A 17,841-nucleotide genomic window follows, 5' to 3' on the forward strand; every position below is an offset into this window, starting at 1 on the left:
ATCCCCGTCTCTCTCCTGCTTTCTCTTCCTGTCACCTGGGTCTGAGCTGTCGGCATGAATGAGGTGTGTGTGTGCCGGTATGTGCCTGTTTACTGTGTGCGTGTGTGTGTGTGTTGGAGGGGGGTTGGACTCGTGGACCATCTGCTGGGACAGCTGGGGGAGTATGAGTGGGCTAAAAGCAGGATTTAGGGTATGATCTGCCCAGCCTTAAAAGATTGAGGAGGATTCTTTACTTAAAAGGCAATTTGGGGATTTTATTATCTTATTGATCACAGAAACTCCCCGTGGATGGAAGAGAAGTTTCTTTATCAGCTGTGATGCTTCACCAAAAATTGCAGCACTTAGTTTGTGCCATTGAAAAGAAAAAGCTCTGAAACGAAATACACATGTAGAAGTTTACGTGTACAGCACAAATACAAGTTCTTATCCTGTTCCTCACCTTTACATTCATTGTTTTGCAATTTCTTGGCCAAGTCAAATAAATGTCAAGAACCATAAGAAATTTAACAAGTATTTCTTGTCTTGTGATTCCCCAAGTTTTTTCCTGAGTTTTTTCCCATTGTCCAATCAGATGACTTGAAAGGCGGCCCTTCTGTGGTGGTGATGACAGCAAGTGGTAGCGTTATAATTGTTCAGCATAGGCACTAGTTTGCTCCATTTTAAGTTTGTGAAGACAACAACAGAAGCCAAGTTAAGTAACAGGGCATGCAGTGGGTCAGATGGAGCATTTCACAGGGATCCATTTTTCCCCCTTGTGCACACAATAATAAATTGAAAGTGTCACTTTAAGTATGTAAAAAAAAAAACCCTTTTCTCCTCATGTAAATCATTAAAATATCTTTTGATGACTCCTGCTGCCCCCGAGGGTGTATACATGAATTTATTCAATCAGATGTGATTGTAGGTGACCAGCTCACACCTAACATTTTATAAAATGCCACTTCATTAGCTTGTGGGCAAAACAGCTACTCCGCTCCTCTCGCCTTTTATTTGTTTTCATTTACTCTCATCTCTTCCTTCTCCTAGCTTCTCTCTCCTTCTCCTGCATTTTCTAAATCAGCACTTTTGGTTATGAATATGGAAAGACCTGGAACGGTGTTGCATTAATAGCAATCTTCTGGGTCACCCCCTCCCTTCCCGAGGAAGAGGGAAGAAAATGAGGAGGAGAAAAAAAAACATGATTTCATTAACCTCAAAGCATACATGAATAGTCTTGTGATGTGGCTTTAATGACCAGAGACACACAGTGACCTGTTAGTGGAGTCGAAGGACTTGTTGACTTTGTTGTTTGATCTTGTTGGACGTCAACAGTTTGTCAGTTAGTGAAGGCCCTCTCTATTCTAAATTCACTTTTTAGGTCGTGAAAGGCGTCATCCAAAGCCTGAAATAGCCTCATCTCTTTCCCTGCCTCCCCAGTTTTTTCTCCCTCAGTGGCTGTCCTAAATGTGTTCGTCTCCCGGCTGGAGAGGCAGCCTGTGCTCTGAACTCTCCTCGGTCAGCTCGTCCCCTCCGCACACTTCCTGTCCCTTGTTTTGTCTTTTTCCTTGTATGTTTTTTGGACTGCACAGCTTCTGATCTGGTTCTAGTTTTGGTTTTATACATGACTTAGGCCTTGTTTACATGGATACTGATACAAATAAAAACAGATTTTTATTTATCCTGTATAAAAAAATTCGGGGTTTACACGATCAGTTGTGACAACGATATCCCTGTTTACATGAAAACGCAAAAACAGCAGCTTTTTGCTGCAATTAGCATTCCATGCCAGTAGGTGGCGATACATCATATGTCAAACATCATTCGCCCTGGCTCTGGGGGTTCTTTTGATAGTCAAAATGTTCCCACACCACCGACTTTGTCCTTTTCACCAGCGGGAAAAGGTCAGCTTCGCCTCCGCCAGCCATGTTTGCAGTTTGCACGTGAGTGGATTTATACTGATTACTGACGTACTTACTAACTGACTGACTGAGGCTGACTGAGAAATGGATATTTTTTTAAAAAACTTTCACTTTGGAAGCCGTTTTTGAAAATCTCAGTTTTCGTGGCGAGAAATGGCGGTTACGGGCATGTCATAGGTGCAAACGCAAGGATAAAAACCGTTTTCAGAAATATACGGAACGGTATAAACAGGCCCTTAGGATCACAGCTGGTGCAGTTTTTATCAAAAGTGATGGAATGTAACTAAGTACATTTACTCAAGTATTGTACCTAAAAGGGTAGGTTTGGTATTTTTCAACAAGGTATTGTTGATATATATATATTTGGTTTTTTTTACCACTTACAGGCTCAAATTATTTGAGTTCCTGGCAGTATTATTGAAAGCATCCCTACAGAGATAGTTCTTTTTGTTAAAGAGTTACCCAGAAACTGCTACAAAATCACTATCCACCAATTTCTCCAGACTCAAGCATATTTTAACATCTAACTGGGTGAAATAAGGATTTATTTCAACGAGCCAACTGTCAGCTGTTTCTGTCAACCAGTGTTTTACAATGTTTATTTAAATGGAGTCACCGTCTTTTTAAACTGAGCCTGGTGGGTTTGGTGATGGCAATTTTGGTGCAGTTACACACCCTGACTTTACGCCCACTAAAAGTGCTTGTTTTTGCCACTGACAGGCTCAGATTATTAATGTAAGTGTCTAAGATCCTTTCTGTTGAACCAGAAACAGCCCTGAAATCGCTGTCGCTACCAGGCTCCGTTTAAATAAACAGTAATTTTATCATATCACGTCATTCAGTTGACAGATACACAATAAATCTCACAAAAACTGTCTTGGCTCATCATTACACTGTCCCAACAATCACTGACTCTGGTTTGGTTGAAATACATTTTTAATTCACCAAGTTAGATGAGAAAAAAAGCAGAGAAAAAAAAATACTGTTCATTTTAATGACTGCAATTTTGGGGCTTTTTCTGATGAAACAAAAAGAATCTTGCTCTTAAACAAAAAGGTTTGTGTTTGTAAGGATCCTTTCCGTAACATTTTCAGAGCGTGTCAGTGGCAAGTACTTCCAGTAGGCGTAGACTGATGGTAAAATCAGTCATTTACGAAAGCATGAGTAAAAATAATCTAATGATAATATATAAAATAATGTAACAGTCACAGGGAACTATTTTGTGCATTGGGTACTTTTACTTTTGTTACTTCAAGTACATTTTCCTGATTATACTTACATACTTTCTCCTAAATATCATCTTTATTGTCATTTTTTGCAATGAGGTTTTAGTACAAGTAAGTAAAGGATCTTAGTACTTCCTCCTCCACTGAGAGTAACTATGACAACAGCCTTTAACCCAGGTGAATGCAAACAGTAGTAGTAATAGTAGTATATTAACACTGACCTATTTCCTTCTCATACAGCTGGCAGGTCATGTGGTTCACTGATTTATCCTGAATCTGTTGATTATAGTCGGTCTGCAGTGTGTGACTGACTGCCATCAGCACATATGTGAATAATTTAAATACATTTTTATCCTAACACATACATTTCCATGACATATAAGCATATTAGTGTTCAGCATCTGTAAGTAGAGCTGGCACCAAATATAGCACCAGTGGGGTTTTTTTTTATTTTTATTTTTTTTTGTATGTGTGTCCGTCTTTCATGTTGTGGCCAAATGCCTGTATTAAATAAGATGATTCACAGTTTTCATGCCTACATTGGTAATATTTCGGTCACATGGTAAGGTCTGACACATTGAAGAAGCTATATATTTTTCTAAATAAATTGTGTGTTCAAATAAAAGACCCTTCTTTCAGTTTAATTTTTTAGGTAAATATTGTCGCTTATCAGATCAGATAATGCTGCGATAAATACTGAAACACCTGTAATCAGCACTATATCTCTTTTATAGTGATCCTTTTCGTTACCGTCACTCTTTAACTGCACCCAAACTGCAGGTAACTACTTCAAAAATACAGTGCAAGCAGTTCTTTAGTTTTGCAGTTTGTAGGGTTTTCTGTCTCTTCATTCAGTTCAGTTCAATTCAGTTCTATTTATGAAGCCCAGTATCACAAATCACAATTTACCTCAGAGGGCTTTACAGCATACGACATCCCTCAGTCCTTGGAACCTCACAGCTGATAAGGAGCCTAACTAGGGGCTGGTCCAAGACAAGCCTGAGCCAGCCCTAACTATAAGCTTTATCTAAAAGGAAAGTCTTAAGTCTAGTCTTAAATGTGGAGACGGTGTCTGCCTCCCGGACCAAAACAGGAAGATGATTCCACAGAAGAGGAGCCTGATAGCTGAAGGCTCTGGCCCCTGTTCTACTTTTATCTCTTCCACTGGACTGTTGATAACTGTCCCTTGCTTTGAACGCTTCCCCTCTGTGAGGCTGAAACCGTCAGGGTCATTTATAACTAAATTAACTTGAGATCAAACTTTGAAGACACATTCCTCCCGAACAATTTGGTCCTTATTTTCTACTGCAACTGTAATTCAAGTCTGTAGAAGTTCAGTGGAGATGCTTGTTTTGAGGTTATTGCAATGACAAGACACATTTTAGTTTGGTCATATGGTAGTGTCCTCCCACTCATCTGGCCAAGCTTGACACACATCGTCCCTGAGCTCACAAACCAAATCCCAGAGACACATGATGAACACTTATTGTAAAATTTAAGTCTAAAGCTGTTTTCACCAGCCAACCGCCAACCTGAAAGGGGTTACCCCAAAAATCAAAGTGTTTTTAAAAGCAGTTGCTGCTGTTATGGCCCATCACTGCGATACTAGGACGGTGCTTCGGTGAACACTGGCAGAAGCTAGCTTGTAGCTGTGTACTGTAGCAAGACATTAGAAATCACTGAAACTAGCAAAGATGTTTCTTCTGGTTGTTCTCATAACTTGCTACAGCTGTAACTCCAAGTATTCAGACACCAACATCATCAGCTCCCCCATCTTGTCTTATTTCTGCTATCGTGATGCCTGCTATTGAATCAGCCACAGCCAAGCAGCAACCGCCAGAGGTTCAACACAGTGAACTCAGCACGGCAGAGCAAAATGTGCACGCATACATGTGGGTGGCAACCGTCTCATACCCCTATCACCATGTTGGAAACAGCTTCCCCTCTGTCGCCTTAAACCCTAAACACAAGGAGACTGGGGAGGTGGAGAAAGCGATGTAACAGTGAGGATGCAATACTTTGTGTTGGTGTATGAAGAGCTGGACCGTCTACACTTTCCTAAAAACAAGTAAATGGACTCAAAATGGTTGAAAAGGGAACAACAGTCGTTTTATGGTCATTGATTTGTATAATATCCAGTCAAATATATCTCTAACACTGCAGTCTCCATAAACTTTTATCGCTCATTTCCTCTTCATACCAACACAAAGAACTGCATCCTCGCTGTCTGTGAATAAATAAGTGACTTACAAAGGCCTCATTCACACAGGATTAATACTACAGAGGAAGTGGGTAGTAAATAATAAAAGTCATGCTCATTGACGTCATTTTAGCTACTGGCATATTACAAAAGCTGTGCGGGAAAAACGTGACTTTCATTACACTATAATACTTAGTATTGTACTGAATATTAGTATCATTTTTAAGGTAATTATTTAGCTGAAATTTCATCAACACAGACAGTTTAAAACCACTTAAACTTGTTTTTCTTTAAGTGGATTAGGCTGCTTTTACAGTTAGGACTGAAATCTGTAACAGCTTTCATAAATGAAGCAAAATCTCTCTGTTCCTCAGTTATTACACCTCTCTGAGGTGATAAAGCTCAAAGATGCACTGTGAACTGTGAAAGTGTCTCTCTGGACTGGACTTAAATTACAGGATAATCAGTGAGTTAGCTAAAAGAGCAACAGTAGCTAGTTAGGGCTATAGTTATTGATAGCATTGAGGTTGAAAAATCACTGGCCAGCGCAGGTTATAGAGATAAAAATCCCTTCTGAATTGGGTTTAAGAATGCACTCGTAAAACAAAATGGAATTCTCACACAGGGTTCCTGCAAATCCTTAAAAAGTCTTTGGAGGCATTGGAGTCGTTAGGCATTCACAAGGTGTTGATTGGTATTAAATGTCTTTGATAAATCTTTTAAAAGTCTTAAAAATGTTAAGACAGAATTATCTTAAGACAGAAGAGTGTCTCTTGCATCAACATCGCACAGATATAGACAGTAAAACCAACAAAAGTTTTATTTCTTTGACACTTATAATCACAATATGAGCCTGTCAGTGGCAAAACAAGCACTTGGACGAACATGCCTCAAGTGGTTACACAGCAGCCTGTTTCATGCCTGCCGGCTGCAGTGCTTTCTAATTACTGGAACAGTTTCCAAATCTGTTGTCTCCATTAGTCACTGAGACACAAAAACATTAGAAAGATGAGTCCTGGTTGGAAAAAACAAAGTTTCCTTTTAATGTAAAGCTTTAAAATGCTCTGCTGCAGTTTGAACTCATATTTCAGCAAATCAGTAAACACACATCCTGACTTTATGACCTAAATGAAATTTTAACAGATAGAATGATGTTGTCTGTTAAACCATGCCGTCTAGTTGAATAAAAGACCCATGTGCACTGATTCATTATGTTGATGCACATTAAATGGATTCCCCAGGAAGATCCAGGCAGATATAAATGGTGATATGATGAAGAGAAGGGATTTAACAGGATGATGGGATGGGTGGTTTAGTGAAAGACTCAGAGACAGTGAACATCATATTTTCCCGATGAGCTCATTGTCACAAGTTTACATCAAAGACGCTGTGGAGGAGCAGATATTTTTTAAAGAGGTTCTGACTGGTGGCTTGGTTGTTAAATCTCTGGGACTTTCTGTTTGGGCATCTCAAAGCCTCCTGGGCGCACTCTCACAGAGGCGGCTGCTGACCTCAAAACTGCAGCAGCATCAAAAGGCCCTCTTTGTGGATTCAAACAGCATGCACACGTGCTGCCTTTAAATCGACCTCAGAGTGCAACAAATGGATTCCTAAGCAACATTTTCATTCTTCACAACGGCCTCACTGTAATGTCGAGTACGACACGGTAATTCATCTGTTAAAAGAATCAGTCTTTATGTCAAGAGGCGCTTGTTTGTCCTGGTGTTGTCTCTTAGCTGATGTTTTGACTAATATGATGTGTTACAAAGCCATCACTAACATTTCTGAAGCTCCTGCTGCATATAAACCCCTGATAGCAATCGAGCGTCTTCCCTCACGAACCGATTTGATGAGACGCTCAGCTCTCCCTCTGTGAGCTACCTCGCTGTTAAACTGATTTGTTCTTATCTCAGAAATGTGTTGATGGTCCCAAGAATTAATCAGCACTGAGGAAATGATTGAAGCCAGTGCTATTATTGAAGTACATCACACTCAATGACACACATTATGAGTCATGCCATTTCAGACCACAGTGTTGAATCTTAAAACATATTTGCACCATTTAGAGAAACCACTCTACATGCATTAGCTCCACTGTTGTTACAATATGACTCATTTTTTTCCCAGAATGCCCCCTGAAGAGACTCAAGACGCAGGGTGCAGCTGGTTGAGATAGGCCCACTGTTTCTGATGATGGTGATGGTAATTTTAATGGATGGTGAACACCATGACGCCAGAGCGGACCCCGATATGGTCTGCTCCCCGCCACCTTATGCCAGAGACCTCGAGTGGTCTCGTTGCCCCTGCTGCTGGGGCTGCAGATGCTGCTGTTGCCCCAGTGATGGTTGCCAGGCAGCTGAGGAAGTGCTAATTAAGATTGCAAGGGGAAATTTGCAGGCTTGTGTTGATGAGTGGGTGTCGAGTCAGGTGGGATGGAATGAAGGGGGGCTGTGAGATGGAGGGGAGGGGCTCTGATGGATGAAAGCTACAGGTGAATGTGAGAAGGCTGCTGCCTTTTTGTATTAAAGGAGAAGTTCGACATTTTAGGAAATATGCTTGTCAGAGTTGAATGAGAAGATTAATGAGAAGTCATGCTGACACCTACACTCTAAATGTTTCTGCAGAGCCAAGTGATAAAAAACATGATATGAACAGCAACCACAGGGAACCTTAAAGTCCCCCTCTAGACATGTTTTTTTCCCACAGAAAAAGTTCTGGATTCCGGATCCCGCTCAACACCGTTGCTGGAGCTAGGTTTCGCTTCCCGATTTCTCCAGCACTGGCACAGTCCTAAAACAAAGTGTGGCGATTAGTGCTACTATTGCAAGGTTGACTGGTGAAAGAGCAGTGTACATCAAGATGGCTAGCGTTAGCATCACAGAAAACATCTGAAAGATTCAGACATACGTGTTTGAGCCTCAGTGAGACTCAGATGAGGAGTCTGTTGTGCTTTAAAATCTGCGACTACCAGACGCATCAGAATATTAGGTGTAGTAAGTATCTTATGTTAATGGTTTTGAAACACACAATTATATCTGCTACGATGGGGTTTCAGTAGATCGTGGAAGGAAGCTTCAGGGTCTGGTTAACATCCATAAACTGCACACACTACCATGTTTGGTGTCAAAACTTTCACTGTGCTAATGCTAACTCTGCTCTCTATGCTGACAAGTCCACTCTGGGCTGGGGGTTTTAGGATTTTTTTCGCCAGTGTTGTGTCAAAGTCTGTTCCACTGCCAATATGTGTTTCCTGTATTAGACAGTGACCTCTGTAGTAACAAACTTTGCACAGATGCAAGTCAGTTTAGTCAAGGTCAGACAATTTTGGGTACATGAACAGAAAAGAAACACCCTTTGAGTAGAGGCGGACTTCAAATACTGACAATTAGCTTTAAAGCACAGCAGTTGGTGTGTAGATCCTTTATTTAGTGTGTTAGATTAAGATAACTTTTTTTTTATACTGGACTACATAGAAAAAATATTTTTAAAATGACAGTTTAAAATCTCCAGTGGAAATGAAAGAATCAAGTTTCATAACTGTTTGCAGTTTAACCCTAACAAGTCCCCCCTAAACCTCAAAAATGGCGTTAGCAGCTATGACGGAAAGAACTCTTTAAACCTACAGGGGAAGAAAAAAGGGTTGTTTGTCAGTGCTGTTTTCACGTGAGCTGCCTCAAATGTTAAGGTGGGGTTTCTGTCAGCTAGGCAACTACAACTACTTGGTTAAGGTCAGGAAACGATCATGGTCATGGCTAAGAGAAGCCATGTTTTTGTTGGTTGGATGCAAACCGCAGTGTCCGGTAACCTCCAACCTAGCCTCCTCCCTGAGAGGTTTGGTAGCACTGTAGCAACATCTCAACTCCATCTTTATCTTTTAGATTTGCACAATTACTGGGAAAGATTTTTGAGCATTTGAAGCAAGGACAGTCTTGGAAAAAACTCATCACAGCCAAAACCTTTTGGTTGCTGTACACTGAGCACAAATTCTGCAGTGATCAAACATAACTTCCATTTTACACAATAACAGCTCTTATTTATTGCCCAGCTGTATTTGAACAGAAGCGCGCGCATGAAGAGTGACAGCTGGCTATATTTAATCGTGGACGGTCTCAGCCTCCACAGTCTTCAGCAGCAGAAAGCTGCACATGGCTGCACCACAGAGGCCTTCCTCCAGACACACTGCTGGTGTCAGGTTTCACTTGTGGTAGCCGGTAGGATGAGATCAGTATCACACACAAAATCAAAACCCTGTGGAGGTCAGTGGGTTTCCGTGTCTGGCCTGTCCCTGCTGTGGCGGGGCAGGACAGCTGGCTTAAGGGGTTCAGCGAGGTGAGGTTTGAGGCTGACGAGGGGCCAAGTGGAAAAAAGAGAGCAAGGCCACACCTGTTGGAGTGACTTATGATGAACAGTGACACAGATTTGGAAACATGTCCAAAGTCTTTTAGCACCAGGAAATCATATAACATGGCAGTTTAAAGTGATGGCTTTGAATTTCCAGCTTGGTTAATGTTTGGTTATTTTTATGTAGTTTATGAGGACATTTCTTTCTGTCTCTCTCTATTCACATTACCTGCTTTCATGCTGGTCATGTGTCACATATAATTACCCAATGCCCAGTAGGAAGTGGGAAAGACGGAGGATGGAGGAACAGATTTAATGAGGCTTTTGTGACGCATTCTACCATCAAACACATCTGACTGTATTTGTGGATCAGATGTACCAGGCTTGAGTCACACTTTGCATGTCATTCTCTCCTGATTGCATATGTATCTAAGGGAGGATTACACCCATGACGACCTTGTATAACCATTGTGACAGAGCTGTCCGAGGTCTGGGTGATTTGCTCTTTTGCTGTCTTACTAAGACTTAGATCAGAAAAATATCAGTTTCATCTCTTTGCATCCAGTTCAACAAAAACTCCATCGTGTGTGTAGACTAGCTTTGAAAGAGACTGTGAGCATGCAGGTAAAAGTTAGATTTAATCAAAAGTAGCAAAATGCTATGCTCTCCATGTTGTTTACGTGATTGTTATTAAGTTCATTTACTTAAAATATTTGAAGATGTTGTCTTTACTAAGAGAACAGGACTTTAGCCAACTGTTTGAGATCACTGGCCTAAACCTAAGTTACGTGACTTTGCATTAAGTACATAATGTAATTTGCACCATGCTAATTTGTGTGGTATTTGTGTGGTAGGTATACAGTTTGTATACATACCAACTGTTGTGTGTGCATTTTTGTAGGATATATACAATATCACCCCCACAAAATAGCATTTGAAGTCTTGTGTGTGATTTATCCTTGCCGCATATGAATAGAGGAAAGTCTGCTATCAGGAAGCTACTTTATGTAATGAGAAATGCCATAGGTCTATGCTAATGACGTTAGCATGTTGTGTATGTGGAAAAGGTAGGGCTGGGCGATATGGCCTAAAAAAAAATCTCCAATTTTTTCACGAAAAATCCGATTCACGATTTAAATCAATTTTTCCCCTCCTAGTTAAAAAAAATATATATTTGCTGCCTGGTAGCACATACCTGGGGTCCAAAACTTTCAGCATGTGAATAAACCCCAGCTTTTCCACAGTAGCCTATATATGGGCACCATATCTCTTGCAATATACATTGCGACTGCATCTGTGATCGCTTTCCACTGGACCCCTTTCTTATCATATGGCAGTATTTCCCCTACCATTATATTGGATCACAACAGAAGTCATTTAAGGTTACCTTTCCTATAGAACAGGTCTATACCTTGTCCTTTTATTAAACAAACTAAATAGCCTTATGTTACAGGCTGAGCCTGATGTGTGTGACTTGGGTCCATGTCATTGGTCCGACAGCCCATTGATCCAACATCCCATTAGTCCGACGGTCCGCGGTGCTGAACGGCTCCTGGTGGGCGTATTTCTACCTTGATGGTGCGCTGTGACTGGCTCTGGGTCAGCTGGGAAAGGCTTGAGGCGGAGCAGGCTCACAGCTTATGTGTTTGTCACTTTCTTTTTCATTTTAACCCACACCATGATCTTTTCCTGACCCTAACCAAGTGGTTTTTGTGCCTAATCCTAACCAGACCTTAACCACAGGGCATCATGATGATTTTGGAACGGACTTTGGAACAATGGGTTTAATATGGTCGGAACAATGGGATGTCGGACCAATGGGCAGTTCCCGTGTGGCTTGTGTGTGTGTGTGTGTGTGTGTGTGTATGTGTGTGGAGCTGTGTATGTGTGTAGTTGATGTAGGAGGTATGAGACGTTAGTGTGCCGGGTGTGGTGTGTGACATCAGATGGATGCGCCCCAGGAAGAAAGTGAGGCATGTGCTGTGTTGTTTACATCGAGCAGCCACAGTGAAGAAGCCTACGCAGTTCTGCATGCTGTTTTTGAGTTATTTCCTTCTATGTAAAAGTCAGACACTGATGAGAGAGGCTGTGCATCATCCCTGCAGTGCTGAAAATAAAGTGCCGTTCTTTAACGCAGACGAAGTCCCGTTGTTTATGTGTTGTTGCCACAATGAGCTAACACAAGCTAAAGGAGCTAATGGTCTTCGGAGGTCCCTTTACTACGGTTCGGGGGTCTGCCAGCTTGCCGTTGGTAACACTTATTCATCTTATTTACACAACAGCATGTCATTTATGTCCCTACACGGTGCGCGTCTAAAATCCTCCTCTGCTCTCTGTGTCACGCACGGCGGAGTTCGGCCCTGATGCGCGCGCGCACACACACACACACACACACACACACACACACACACACACACACACAGGTGAGCACACAAACACAGACACAGGTGTGCACACAAAAGCGCTGAAGAACTCGTTCCCTTTCTTGAGAAGGAGTTCTTCCCCGCTCGCTGCCATGTTTGTGTATCAAGCGCGCGGGGGGGAGGGGTGAGCCCACTCTGAACTACCGGAGACCAGCGTGGAGCGGCGGTGGCGGATTTTAAATAGAAACTCGATTTTCATTAAAACAAATCGGCCTAAACTGCAAATTCGAATTAATCGATAAAATCGATTTATCGCCCAGCCCTAGGAAAAGGCATGTTTTGTATTAAACACTAGTTTTGACAGTGAGTCTCATGGGTTACACAGGAGCTGAATTTTGTTAGGTTACCTTTGCTTCATGTGAGTAGAGGAAAAGACCGCTAGCAGCTAGGCTAATTGATGCAATGTAAAATGTAACACGCTCATGCTGATAATGTTAGCATGATGTCTTTTTGGGGGGGGACTTGTCTAACGAAAGATGGTTGTTTCGTCTGTGAAGCTGAACCTTGTTAGTTAAAATGGAGTTGAATTTTGTTCTTTTGTTTAATATTGTCACTATCAAGCCATGTTTTAGGTGTGTTAATTGAATCAATCAAATTTTACTGCACTTCACACAATTGAAGTCCAAAATTAACACCCACCAGGCACCAAATGCATGTAAATTTTCCATTAGGCGAGTAAATCTTGTTAAACTTTGTTTAAAATTGTATCGTTTAGACCATAACCAGAGATTTTGTTCGAGTAGTTTTACTATTAACGATAGCATTTATGAGGTATCACAACACACAGTTGCCAGTTTAAAAATGGATTGATAAACAAATAATGTACCAAACTAACTTTTGCACCAATAAGCTGTTTTACATACAGTTTATACTCCATGGAGTGAGTAAGTGCTTCGCTGTCACATTAACAAACATGTGACTGCACTGTTAGAATTCAGTTTATTACTGAGCAGTATCATTATTCAGATGCTTAGAGTGTGGTGTTTTAGGTCTGTCTCTATGCTCAGATTTTAGTGTGTGTGATGCTCTCACCTGGTGTGTGAATCTACTGTACTAAACCCAACTGCCAGCACTGTTGCATAACAGCTAAAATATTATGTAATCTGCTTAAATTAAGTTCACCTTTCAAAGGTGGGACTTCATCTGATTTTCAGCCAGAGTTTTTGAGGAGGACCCTTCAGTCTGTGGAGGATAGAATGGTCGTTCAGTTGTTCTTGCCAAAGGAAGCAGACAGTTGCCAAGGTGGCCTATACTGTATGCATGAGCCAGTTCTTCTTATCAGTCACATTATCAACATTCAAAGGCGTCCACAAATAGCTGGTTGGCAAATATTGTTTTTCATCTGCTTTTTTTAAAGCTTCAAGTTGGGTTCATACAAAGTGCATCGGTGGATAGACAAACAACATTCTGAATACATTCACAGGAGAAATGGAAATATCACTGAAGCACTCGTATTCTGCAGGGTCTCAGGCTGTGATGTAGGTGCATACAGTCTGAGGCTCTTTGTATGCACATCGCAGAGCCTGAGCCATGTGCCAGGCCAGCTTGTGTTTGTGGGGGTCGCCGTGGTCGGGCTGAGGCTGCAGGATCCCCCGGGGGCTGAGAGGAAGCAGCGACTTCACAGTGGATCATCTTCAGCTGACTGTGCAGCGATCGGCCTGTCGAGCCAGCAAAGCCACACTTCCTCGTCCCAGCTGTCAGCAGAGGGACTGTGGGTGTGTGACACCAAAGCACCTGCACCCTGGATGTGACTGCGGTCAGTCGAAATCATCCAACAACATGGGGGAAGTGTCAAGTGATCAATAACAAGGCTGCTAAAAAGAGACAGGTTGTGATTTTGTGGATCTTCACCTCTGTGCAGAGCATTAGAGATGGGTTCATGCATTCAAACACAACTGTCAGTTTTTACCATTGACACACAACATGACAGATGATTAATATCATAGTAAACAACACAGTGTCTTGTGATGTTTTGATTTCAACTAGATGTTGGCAGGCAGTTTGGGTGCCTGAAGAAACACGGTTTGCTTCACTTTGGCAGTACTTTGGTTCAGTGCTAAACTTCTCTGTAATAAACTAGATAAAGGAAATAAAAAATAATTATAGTAAGTATTTTTTAAACCTGTATGTTATTTTTATTAGACCTACAGATGTTGAACTGCATTTTTAGGCCTGCAGCGTTTATATGTTGCTGTGATGTTTTGTTTGCTATCTTTTGTTGCTTTAAAATATCTACCTGAAATGCTTTGTTTTGCATGAAATACTTGAATGTCAGTGTAAAGCTTCTTTGTGTCATAGCATGTTTTCATTTAAAAGTAGGAACACTTAAAGCTGAAACCAGACATCAGTATGACATCAGAAAGATGTTGGACTCTTATGCTGGAAGGATGTTAAATTGGGTCCATGTCATTGGTACAACAGCCCATTGGTTCGACATCCCAGACTGTCCGCGGTGCTGAACGGCTCGCAGCGGGCGTATGGTGCGCCGCGACCGGCTCTGGGTCAGCTGGGAAAGGCTTGAGGCAGAGCAGGCTCACAGCTTATGTGTTTGTCACTTTCTTTTTCATTTTAACCCACACCATGATCTTTTCCTAACCCTAACCAAGAGGTTTTTGTGCTTAATCCTAACCAGACCTTAACCACAGGGCATCATGATGATTTCGGAACGGACTTTGGAACAATGGGTTTAATATGGTCGGAACAATGGGTTTAATATGGTTGGAACAAAGGGCTGTCGGACCAATGGGCAGTTCCCGTTAAACTTTGGTTAGAATGAAAATCGGGTTGACGATATTTAAATGTAAAATGCTATGGACTTGTGCTATTAACGTGTTTAGTATGGTACAGTTGTTTTGTCAGTGAACCTTGTGAGTTGGAATAGAGCAAAATTATGTACTGTTACCTTTGTTAAATGTTGCTGTTGTCCCTTGTTTAATATGAGAACAGAAAAAAGGTCACTAGCTGCTAGGCTAATTTATACAATGTAAAATACCATAGGCTTGTGCTAATAATGTTAGCATGTTGTATTTGTGGGGAAAATGTGTCCAGATAAAGACAAATGTTTGTCTGTGAATGCTGTAAGTTCTAGTGAAGCTGATTTGTGTACTTGTCTTTGAAATTGTCTCTGTTAAGCCATGTTTATTGTGTGTTTTGAATCAACTAAACTTTACAGCACTTCATAGGAACCTCCACTGCTGACTAGCATTTTGGAGGTGTAACTGCAGAGTGACACAGACACACCACTGCACGAGTATAAATTCTTACAACGGTGGAGGCCATGTGCACAGGCTATGGTGTAGGGTCTGCCGCACAACTATAAATCCCGCTTCAGTGTTGTTATTTTACATCAAATAGCTGCTGGCATTAGATGTTGCCCTGACATTTAATTTTGGTCATCCTAAATTCAACCACATATCAACATCTAACGACGTTGGTGGGTGAATTTTCCAAAAATGTACCAAACTTTTATAAATGTCTAAAATTTCTGGAGCAAATTTCAACAAAAAATTCAAACATAGGTTCCTATGTTCAAGCACTGTAATCCATGTCCTCCATCAGTGCATTGATGTAATTGACATAAATTACATATTTTTGAAATATGACAAATTCTCACGTGCATGGGGTCCTGGTGTTAGTTTGGGGTTAGGAAATAACGTAAGGTTTAGAACTGTAGTTGGTAACTTAAAAAAAAAATTGCTCGTCATATTTGCTAAAACTGTCACTATATTCACACAAAAGAAAATGAGACAGATAATCTGGAAAAAAATCAGGTTCAATCGTGAAAAGCTGTGGATGGTACCAATAAAACCAACATGGTGGTCGCAAACTCTCTCAGTTTACCGCCAAACAGTACACTAAAATATGTTTCTGAGTACATTTGAGGTGAGTAATGGGCAATACAGTGACAGAATCTTGATTCATATTTGATCAGCGCTGCCTAGTTTGACAGTTTGACTACAGTTAACAGAGCGATTGACATGAATGACAGCTGTGTTACTCCTCATCTCTGATTGGTTGTTTTCCTTTAGCTGTGGTCAATTCTACCAAATTATTTTTTTACAGACTATCTGTCTCATATAATATTGTTGAATTTGTTGCAGTTTTGGCAAATATGATAAAAAGTTATTTTCATAAAAGTTACCAACTACAGCTGTAAGTTCAGAGGTTGCAGGAATGAACTTCTGATCAAGTATAATAATACAAAAAAATGTGTTTGTCTTTTTCTCTTTCAGTATAAGAAAAGTCCATTTCCCAGTGAAGGTTTGCCCTTCAGCCGTGCAGCTTCATATGCGGGGAAAACCAAAGAGCGTCACTGTAGAAACCAAGCCAGGCCAGACCAACGTAGATTTTAAGAAGAGCCGAGATGGTTTCATCCTGCTCGTCCCCACTAATTAACAGTTGTCCGACTGAAACACCGACAGCTTGACCTCAGGACCTGAGTGCTCTGCCTTTTGGGAACTTGTCTCTCAATTTTCCTTGAAAAACTGTTGTTTATTGTTAAAGATTGTTGAAATATTTTCACAAAGGTTTTTAAGTGTTAAGAGCCTGCTTTCTGAATCCTGAGCTGCAGGAGGACAATGTTTACTAGACAATTACGAAAGTATTGAATAGAGAAGTTAGGAGATAATTTTGTTGTTGGATCGACTCAGGACACAACTGCCAAACACACATCTATGAGTCTGTCTTTGCTTTTGATGTTATATAAAATACTGAGGATTTTTGAAGATATTTTTTAAAGACAAGATGGAACAAAAACAGAAGTAAATGCACTTTTTGAATGACAAATTGCACATCATAATGCACCAAAACAACCAAGAGAAAACATCCCAGATATATTTTTGTATATTGAGTTGAATTGTAATGAAATGAGAACTATTTTTTTGTGCTGTTGCCTCAAAAGGCAGACTGTGGCAATTATTCCATGTCAGAAGTAATAAAGAGGAAAACGAGAAACAAGAAGAAAGAAAATAAATTATTCAAGATTTACTTAAGCGAGCTCTCTGTGTGTTAATTTCTCCCTAATGCTTTGCCACATGAATAGACAGTGTGCTGTAGTCAAGCCGATATTATACAATGATTAAAATGTGTTTCTCAAATGTGGTCTGGGGATTTAATGGAAGACTGAAGAAGTAAGAATATGAATGAGAGAGGTCAGGAGCCTGTCAGTGTTGCTCTGTGATTGAGAGGATTTCCTGTACAAATACAGTCAATTTACAGCATCAGTTAATGTCCTGGTGTTTGTATATTACACTTCTCCACCCTGCAGGAAGAGATGTTCAAACAGCAGTAGAGAAAACTGAACTCAGTGACGTGAGGGCTGTTTCCTCTCTTGTCCCTTCTGTGTCCTCTGGATCAGATCAGCTGGGTTGATAAACACACAAACACAACAACCCTGCAGACATCATCTTACAGGAGTTCAAAACATCTGATGTGCAAAGATGTTGAGTGCAAATAGATTGTCAGAGAAATGTCACAAAACCATCACATTTTCTTCCATATCTATCGTGCTGTGCAGCGTGCAGATAGATATGTTTTCATTATTTTCTCATGTTTTGAGACACCTGTCTAGGAAATTATATTTAGACCAGACATGTCCAGTTTTAGTTCTCCTCTGCTGGAATGCTTTGTCACACTTCTCAGCGGCTTTCAGCTAACTTCAGTGTAAACCCATCCATGATAATCCTGGATGCTGAGAGCAACTGACAGAGTACAAGGAGCAAGAAAGTCCATGTAGGCGAGGAGGTAGGGAAGGG

General features: G+C 40.9%; 1 protein-coding gene across 3 annotated transcripts in view; it reads left to right on the forward strand.

Annotated features, from left to right (window-relative positions):
* myo1g (myosin IG) overlaps nucleotides 1-17,101 on the forward strand; it is a 65,032-nt gene extending 47,931 nt beyond the window's left edge. For 2 of the 3 annotated variants that reach the window (XM_049603228.1, XM_049603227.1), the window contains exon 21: nucleotides 16,321-17,100. In XM_049603228.1, the coding sequence (XP_049459185.1) occupies nucleotides 16,321-16,483 (163 nt within the window). In that variant the 3' untranslated portion in view covers nucleotides 16,484-17,100. Of the gene's footprint in view, nucleotides 1-16,320 lie in introns of all 3 variants that reach the window. The other variant, XM_049603226.1, reaches the window with a different exon arrangement.
* Nucleotides 17,102-17,841: the final 740 nt, after the last annotated feature.

This window comes from Epinephelus fuscoguttatus, linkage group LG17 (assembly GCF_011397635.1).
Source record: "Epinephelus fuscoguttatus linkage group LG17, E.fuscoguttatus.final_Chr_v1".
Lineage (NCBI taxonomy): Eukaryota > Metazoa > Chordata > Actinopteri > Perciformes > Serranidae > Epinephelus > Epinephelus fuscoguttatus.